Consider the following 9,213-nt stretch of genomic DNA (forward strand, 5'->3'; position numbering starts at 1 on the left):
TAAACAGTTTTCTCCCTCCTCTGTTTCAGTGCAGTATACATTATTGAACCCATCTTACTCAGTCTCTCCCCAACCCCAAGGACAGTCCCATTCTACCACAATCAACACTCTTGGCACCAGCAGCCAGGAAATTAAAAGACGTATTGCGATGGGAAAGTCTGGTTAGGGACCTCTCCAAAGTACTGAAGAGCAACAGTGTGTCTCTGGAGACTAAGGTGCATCTGGTACAGGCCATGGTCTTTGCAATCACTTGCTATGCGTCAGAGAGCTGTACAATGACCAGGGAGAATAGAAGGAGAATTGATGCTTTTGAGCTTTGGTGTTGGAGAAGAGTGCTGAGGGTACCATGGACTTCTAAGAAAACAAATAGATTCATCCTGGAGAGGGTTAAACCGGGCTGCTCCTTGGAGGTAAGGATTCTGAGACTTTGTCTGACATACTTTGGTCATGTTGTAAGGAGGGACCGGTCCTTGGAGAAGGACATCATGCTTGAGAGGGTGAAGGGCAGGCGCAGGAGGGGAAGATCCTCTGGGAGGTGGATTGATTTGGTGACTGTGACAATCGGGATGAGTGTGTCGGAGACAATGAGATTGGCACAGGACAGAGCAGAGTTTAGACCTGTTGTACATAGGGTCGCTATGAGTCACAAGTGACTCGACGGCACATAACAACAACTTTGCTTTGTCTTCCAGTGCTGTTCTTTGAAGTCTGCTATTCAGCTCTTAACTTTTTGATTCCCCCCTCCCCTTTATTTTGGCTTCTTGGTGCTCTCGTGCAATATTCAGGTTCTCTTCTGAAAATCCATCTTGGTCTTTTCTTCCCCCTTTGTCTTTATAATGACCTTTTCCAGTCTTCATGGATAATATTCTTGATATCCCTCCGCAGGTCCTCTGCTTTCACTCATTAGTGCTCAATGCCTCAAATCTGTCCCTGAAATGATTTTTTTAATTAGATTCAAGGTCAAATTGTACTTCTTGTGGAATGGTACATAACAATAAATCTTTGTATTCCTGGTGTCTAGTCGAGTTCATTGCTTATAGTATGTTCTCAGCAAATATTTGCTGACATGTGCTTAAGGTTGGTTATGCTTCCCCTCCACTTGTTCTTCTACTGCTTATGCCACAGCAAAAGTCAGGTCCAAGGGACCAGAGTGATGGAAAAGCAACCAGGGAGAAAAATGAGAAATGATGGTGAACAGGACCAACATCACTCTCTATTCTCTGTCCTCCCTTCCAGGTCCGTCGAGCTGCCCTGCACCAGCTGTATGAAAAGGAATATCAGCAGTATCAACAAGAGCTAAATCAAATGGGAAAAGCATTTTATGTGGAGAGACTATGATGGCATCTAAAATGGTCCTTCTGTTCTTGTCATGCCTGTTAACTTAGCATTCTTGAACCTCTACAGCTTTGAACTTCCATCCCCAGGCACCTGAATTAAGCCATCTGCCCAAGATTTAAAACAGTCCTACTCTCCCTTTTCACTTTTGTCTACACCCTACTGTTAATGGAAAGACTATAAAACCAATGGTAAAAACTAGAGTGACACCTTGTGGTCAGAGTGAGGTATGCAATATTGATAGAAGAAGGGGAAGGGTGGGTGGTGGGGTGGAAAGACGGACAGTATGAAACTAGAGAATTTTAATTCCATTTAACAAATAAAGCTAGCTTTTAAGGTCAAACTTAGACAATCTGGCTCATTCTTTCAGCTGTAAACCTTGAGTATCTATATTCACAGCCACCATTATCTCTTTAAAAGAGTTTTCTAATTTTGTTCACCCACCACCTCTCAAATTTCACTTCTACTAGTTTATTCTGTATATTTGAAAGAAATAGCACTAAATGTGGCTATGGATTAATCTATTTAATCCATATTCAGGTGTCTGGAAACCTAGCTTTTTTGGTTCTCCACTATTGTGAAATCTTTTCCTCTAGACCGGAATTCCCACCTCTGCAAAAGGAGAGGATTCTAACTCAAATGCTTCCAGAGTAAGACAGGTCATGTAACAAGTGTAAGGAACTGAGAAGTGGTGGGATTTGTTATGGCCTTGTTGTTGTTATGTGCCCTCGAGTCTCACTTGCGACTCATAGCGACCTTAAGTACAACAGCCCTAAACTCTGCTCTATCCTGTGCCAATCGCACTGCCTCTGACACACCCATCCCGATTACCCAGTCACTGAACCAATCCACCTCATAGAGGGCCTTCCCCTCCTGCGCTGTCCCTCCACCCTACCAAGCATGATGTCCCTCTCCAAGGACCGGTCGCTCCTTACAACATGTCCAAAGTATGTTAGACGGAGCCTCAGAATCCTTGCCTCCAAGGAGCAGCCTGGTTTGACCCTTTCCCGGATGAATCTGTTTGTTTTCCTAGCAGTCCATGGTACCCTCAATACTCTTCTGCAGCACCACAGCTCAAAGGCATCAATTCACCTTCTATCCTCCTTAGTCATTGTCCAACTCTCTGATGCATAACAAGTGATAGCAAAGACCAGGGCCTGTATCAGATGCACCTTAGTCTCCAGAGAGACACCATTGCTCTTCAGTACTTCGGAGAGGTCCCTAACAGTAGACTTTCCCATGGCAATATGTCTATTAATTTCCTGGATACTGGTGCCAAGAGTGTTGACTGTGGAGCCAAACAAACTAAAGCTGTGAACAATGTCAATCTCCTCACCATCCATCCTGATGCTGCCAATTGGTCCAGTGTTGAGAATCTTTGTCATCTTTTTTTTTTTTAATTTTTTTATTATTTTGTGTGTGTGTGTGTGTACCGTCAAATTGAATCTGACTGGTACAGGAGGAGATTGTCCCTCCTTTCCCGGCCTCAATCCATATTGGAGGCTGTAGTCCTTGACCCTCTGTTATGGCCTGGAAAGAGAATACTCAAACGAAAACAAATAGACCAAATCCACTGACTCAAATTCTGACTCATAGCAACCCTATAGAGCAGAGCAGAGTTGTCTATAAGGTTGCCACGTAAATATGGAAGGCTGCCTCATCATTCTCCCCAGGACTGTGTGGTAGGTTCCAACAGCTGACCTTTTGGTTCTAGCCAAATGCTGCAACACCACAGCACCACCAGGACTCCTAGCCAATGTAAAGGCATTAAAAATTCTGAAAAGTTCTGATAAACTATATGCATCTGCAGGCCACCAAAACCCATTTTATGTATACATAACAAACCCAAACCAGAAGACCCCATTTCAAAGCCAGTAACAACTGCAGGAATGTGCCATCCCTCCAAGAGACCGTCATTATACATTATTAGCTCCTGTTCTCTCATTTTGCTGACAGCAACTCACTGTTCACTCATTCTTCCCACTACTCCATGTTGTAGTAAAGACTGAAACTCTCCACCCTAGCCTGTAGCCATCCTTCAGTCTTCTACTAACTCCCTGTTTGTATATTCTAACATTTCCTTCCTTATCTTTATACAACCCATGGATTCAGGAATAGGGAAAGGCAGGCGATGGCATAAAAGCTAAAGCATACACTTTGAAGTCAGGTTAGAGGTAAAATCCCGAGTTCACCTTAATTGTTATGTCTTCATGTGCTATTTAATTTTTAAAAGGGAGGAAATAATACCTATTTCATAGGGTTGTTAGGATTAAATGAGATGATGTATATAGAGAACAGCTCTGGTGTCCTACTGGTAAGAAGCTGCACTACAATACTACAGCCACACGGTTCAAATCCTCCAGCTGCTCCATGGGAGAAGGATGGGCAATCTCCTGTGTGACTTACTGCCTCTGAAAACCCACTGGAGTGTTAACTTTGAGTATATTCTTACTCAAAGGCACACACCAACAACAATATAGAGAACAAGCCCGATGTTTGGAACACAGCAAACATTTCCTCACTGAGTGTTCCCTCTTTTCCATTTCAAATGCCATTCCTCATCCCATGCTCCTCCCTCTCAATTCTTTATATTATTCATTCTCATGGGCTCACAAATTGTCAACAGCAGCTTGTAAGCTCAAAGTCTGGCAGGGAGGTGGTGGTGGTTGTTGTTGTTAGGTGCTGTCAAGTCATAGACGACTCATAGCGACCCTATAAATGAAAGGCATGAGCACTGTTCGTACATAGAGTTTCCGGAGGCAAGCCATTTCGGCTTCCAGGCTTGTTTTAGTTGGGAAGCTCAAGCAAACACTGTCTACCATGTGTAACCATTACCACTTTTGGCACATCAGTGTCACAGTGTTCAGCATCACAGCAACCATGAGTTACCTCTGTACAGCAACACACAGACCAGTGCTATACCACCTAGAATTATGTTTGACAGGAAAAAATTGAACCTGCAGGTAGTGAGTGATAAATGCAAGTTTAGTTTTAATTTGTTTTTCTTTTTTTTTTTAATTAAACAACTTTTTACAGCATAGTCTTCCCATTTAATTTCTCATTCATTCTTTTTTGCTTATTTTCTTCCCTGCCCACTCCTCCCCACTAGTTCACTTTTCTCTTTGAAAAGAAAAAAAAATCTTTCATTGTTATACAATCCCTTGGCACCCCCGCCCCCAAGTCCACTTTACTATGCATTTCTTTTTCTGGAATCTTGTCATGAAAATACCTAATCATATATTGCTTTTAAACAGTTCTCTCCCTCACCTATTTCAATGCAGTATACATTATTTATCCCCTCTTTACTTAGGTTCCCCCCAAACCCGATGTCAGTCCCATTTTATAATATTAGCACTATGCAGTATTTGTCCTTTTGTGACTGAGATATTTCAGCATAATGTCCTCCAGGGACACCCATTTTGAATAAAATTTCATGAGTTTCTTGTTTTTCAATACAGATAAATGCAAGTTTTGTAAAAGACAAAACATCCATGTGGCCCGGACTGGACCACAAGCATGAGACTGAATCTTCCACTCATACTGCTGTTCCCCAATCTATTATTTTCACACAGGTTCATCTTGCTTTCATTTCTTTAGTCTTTCCTTGTATCAGTCAGTTCCATGCTTTTATCACTGGCACTATCTGGCTGGTGTTCAGAATCGGTTCAGGTCTGGTGTTAACCCTATCACTTACTGGCTGTGTGGCTTTCTTGAAGTTATTTTAACTTTCATTCACAGTTTGCTATATGTAAAGTGAAGTAATTCTCACTTCAGTGGGTTGCAGAGAGGATTAAATAAGAATTGAGGTGGCACATACTGCTCTGTAAATGTCAATCTCCAGTGGAGTTTCTCTGCTCATTCTCCTCTTCTTTTTTCTAATCATGACCTAGGGAGCTCTGGTGGCACAGTCCAGAGGGAGTTGTGCTGCTAGCCCAAAGGCAGCACCTCTCCAGCAGTTCAAATCCACCAACAGCTCTGAGAGAGAAAAATGGCAATTTCCTCACTGCAAATTATGGTCTCTAGAAATCTGCTGGAGGGTCAAGTGTGAGTCTGTTCATCCGTTCGACTTGCCAACAGTGAGCTGAGTTGAATCATGGCCTCACTACCCAATGTCCCTCCCTCTCCAGCCCCTCTATTCTACTGTTCCTCTGTTTACTCAGATCCACAGAATGCCCTGTCTCCTCAGCCTTGATCCCTGACCTTGGCCTGTTGCCCCAGGGCTTGTCAGTACCAGGCTGACTCTGTTATTGGCAGGCTGGCCTCATTGCCAATGATCTTGTCTACTCTGTCGGACCTCATCATATCAACTGAATAATTCACCACCCATCAACCCATCTATCCAACCCCTCTTTCCTCTACAGCTGGTGCCTCACCCAGCCCCTCTGGCTCAGAAGGATTCATTTTTGCTTGAAATGACTGCAAGAGAGCTGGAGAGACTTTGAATCCATCTGATATTTCTGCCTAGTATGTCATCCAAAGTTGTTTTCTAAGAGCTACTCCTCCTGTATCTCAATATTCCCAGTCTTTGTCCTCCTGGTACCTCTAAGACTTTTCAATTCATGCTGGAAACTTCGAGTTCTTTTTTTCTAGCCCCTAGTTCACCAGTGTGGTAAGATTCTCAGAGAAAAGCCGTGGCACCAAAGCTCCCTAGCTTGGGGCTGGGATGCATATCTATTAGCCTTCTCAGGGAAGGTAAAAGTCACACAACAGGACTGATGAGGCTTGGGACACGCTATTGATCTAGTTCAAGGGCAAAGTGGAAGAGCAGATAAGGGGAGTGTCCAGACTAATGGGAGCAAGGACACATGGAACAGGCCTGGGGGCTGGAGCAGAGCCTCCTCCTTAAATACAACACTTTCAAGCCCCCCACCCAGGAGTGCAGCTATAACCCGAGTTCCTTTCTGCCACAGTGAAGAGAAGCATCTGTCTCCCACTAATATCAACAAACTGGGTTCTCTTCAGAAGAAAAATCCCCTTGAAGAGGACCAAGCTGGATCCCTGTGAGGGAAGATCCTTGGAGATGGCAGCCAAAGCACTGGTGTTCTGATGGTTAAAGGCCCAAGGAGGAGAGTCCTGTGGACTGCAGGCTGTTCCCTGGCAGAGGGTTTTCCTCTATTACCCTTACTTTCAATTCTGCCAGGCAAAGGATACCACAGCAGTCCTCTCCTCTGGGGCCCAGTTTGAATCTCACAAGATTTGGAAAGGACAAGACGATACCCAGACCTTGCTTATGTGATAAGTCACTCTTATGTTCTGGACATCCAAGGGCAACGTGAAGGAGGATGGCTGGAGGACGTGACCAGGTGAGAAGGAACAATAAGGCAGAAAGAAGCCAAGAATTTGAGAAATTTCTCATGGCTACTTAGCTGTAGTCCTTAAGAGCAAGATGGTGTCCATGGAAAGGACCTCAGCTGACTTGAGGAGATTTGGGAACGTTAGGAGTTCTTGTGGGGAGAGAAAGCAGGATGTACAAGACACCCTGGCCTCCTACCTCAGGGTAATTGGAACGGAGTTAAGAACAGGTGGCAAAGCTGCTGAAGGGCTGCTGACATTGTTGATCCTTCAGGCACTGGGGCCGTGACATCAGGGAGAGCAGCTCCATGTGGGAGTTTTTGAGGAGAGGTGCCCGGATGTGGAGTGCTGCCAGGTATTTCTCCTGGTGTAGCCTGACGTGATCCAGCAAATGTCAGAGCACTGACAGGAGAGGAGCTGAGGCAGGAAAGGCACGAAGGGGAGATGAGCAAAAAGAAGAGCTGGCTGCCTTGGGAGGTGAAGATCAGGGGCCAGTGGCCCTCCTCAAGAGATGCCTTTCCATCTAAGCATGACTGTCTTTGCAATGTGGAGAGAAACCAATGACTATTAAGCCTCTCCTGCCTGCTTCTGTATGATATGTTTGATATTGGGTTGTTTAATTAGGAGCCAACTAAATGTCAAACATATTCCTACAGAGGTCGGCAATTCAGCATCACACTCTTCCCTACCTCAACCTCTGGGGCTGCTGACTTGATCCTCTCCAGGACCCTCTCAGTGGCTGCAACCCACAATGATTTCAATCTTAAACGTTCATGCTGGCATAGGAATAGGATGAGAGCTGGAATTTAGGGACTTAAATCCTGTATGTGTTCCCTTACTCGAAATTTACTCTTTTTCTTATACTCTCAATTCCTTGTGTTTTCCTCTTTATTTAAATTCCCCCTCCTCCCTTTAACTCCCTACTTCCCACCTCTAGAACTCTCTTGTTCCCTAGTTCCTTTCCCTGGCTAGTGTAACCAGTGGAGGTCCTTGGTCTTTCTGCTTTCCTTCAAAAGTCAGCTGATAGTCTGAGACCATGTTTGGGAAGGTAGAAAAGGAAGACTCACAATGAGATGGACTGAGAATGACTGCAGCAACGGGCATCAGTACGGTGGTGATTATGAGGCTAGGGCAGGACAGGGCCAAGTTTTGATCTGTCGTACACAGCATCACTGGGTTAGAGCCAACTCATAACCTGACCTAACCGCTAGTGGCAGGAAGCTCTCAGCTCTCAAGAGTAACATCTAGCTCTGTCCTCTGCCCCAATGGTCATCTTGGGTTCTTTATTGCTGGGCTTAGCATTAACACTATCCAATTAACCTTGACATAATAATTAATTAGAGCTGTTTCTTTTCTTCTCTGATAGCACTGGTCACCTTGAACAGTGCCCACTTCTCTCCTGGCATGTTCTCCGGTTTTATGGTGCCAGTGAGATCAACTGCCACCTGTCAGCAATGAAGCTCCAAGTGCAAAATGAACACAGCCTGGAACTAAGCTGGAGAGAGAAGAGTTGAGGATAACAATTATTTTGATGATTTCAGGGTAGGGGGCAGGGGGAGAGCAGAGGAGAGAACACAAGTTGAGAGAAGAGTAGAAAGCAGCACAGACATTAGCCTGTGCTGATACAAAGTTAAAGGTCCCCATGGGAAAACAAAGGTGCTCTGGTGGCATAGTGTGTTTTGTGTTGTGTTGCTAACGAAAAGTTCAGCAGTCTCAAACCACCAGCTGCTCTGGGGGAGACAAATGGGAAGTCTCCTCCAATAAAGATTTAGTGTCTTGGAAACTGAATAGAAGGTTGCCAGGAGTCATAATTTACTTGATAGCAGTGGGCTGGGTTTGTGGGGAAAACAATTGTGAACATGTACATAGGACCAGTATGAACCAGAACTGATTCACCAACATCTAACAATAATATGGGAAAACAGAGTGTGATCCTGTTTGGCTCACTCCAACTCTCTCCTACTTTGTCCATCCTATTGCAAGTTATGAGGTATCCTTCCAGACCTAAGCCTACCCTCTAACTCCTTTCCCTGGGGAATGATGATGTCTTCCTGCTAATTGGGGATTCCTAAAATAGCAAAGCAATTTGATCTAGGGATTCAGGGGAATTTCGAAGGATCATGAGTGACCTCCCCTCCTCATTATTGCTCTAGCTCCCTGGATACCAGGAATCAAAAGATAAAACTCAGACTAGTGGAGTCTGATCGGCATCCAAATTGGGGTGGGGTGGGGGCAAAGTAAGAGGAAAGCTAAAGGCAACTAAGATCCTCTGGATGAAAACTACTGTTCTAATGTTGCCAAAGTCCCCTTCTCTGAATCAATGTTCTCCTTCCCTCTCCCTGTCCTTATAAAACACCCAGAGTTGTCCATGAGTGGAAAGTTTCAGAGTCAGGGAGCCTCTCCCCTCCCCCACTTTCCATTGTCTAAAATCGGCCTCAGCTGTTCCCAAATTTTTCTTTGCCAGTGATGTCAGTCCATCAGTGTCTAACCCTGGGTTCTCCCAAGAGAATGATGGGGTGGAGGAGAGCTGGGAGGCCCATATTAGGAACAAAAGGTGGAGCCATGAGCAGAGATAAAGGCTCGAGT

General features: G+C 44.7%; 1 protein-coding gene across 1 annotated transcript in view; it reads left to right on the top strand.

The window, feature by feature from the left end:
* LOC102863296 (chromosome unknown open reading frame, human C1orf189) overlaps positions 1-1,338 on the top strand; it is a 6,244-nt gene extending 4,906 nt beyond the window's left edge. Inside the window, exon 4 of the mRNA XM_006895850.1 lies at positions 1,237-1,338. Coding sequence (XP_006895912.1) covers positions 1,237-1,338 — 102 coding nt within the window. The remainder of the gene's footprint in view (positions 1-1,236) is intronic.
* The last annotated feature ends 7,875 nt before the right edge of the window (positions 1,339-9,213 follow it).

Source organism: Elephantulus edwardii, unplaced genomic scaffold (assembly GCF_000299155.1).
Source record: "Elephantulus edwardii isolate Elephantulus edwardi_28Jun2011 unplaced genomic scaffold, EleEdw1.0 scaffold00176, whole genome shotgun sequence".
Classification (NCBI taxonomy): domain Eukaryota; kingdom Metazoa; phylum Chordata; class Mammalia; order Macroscelidea; family Macroscelididae; genus Elephantulus; species Elephantulus edwardii.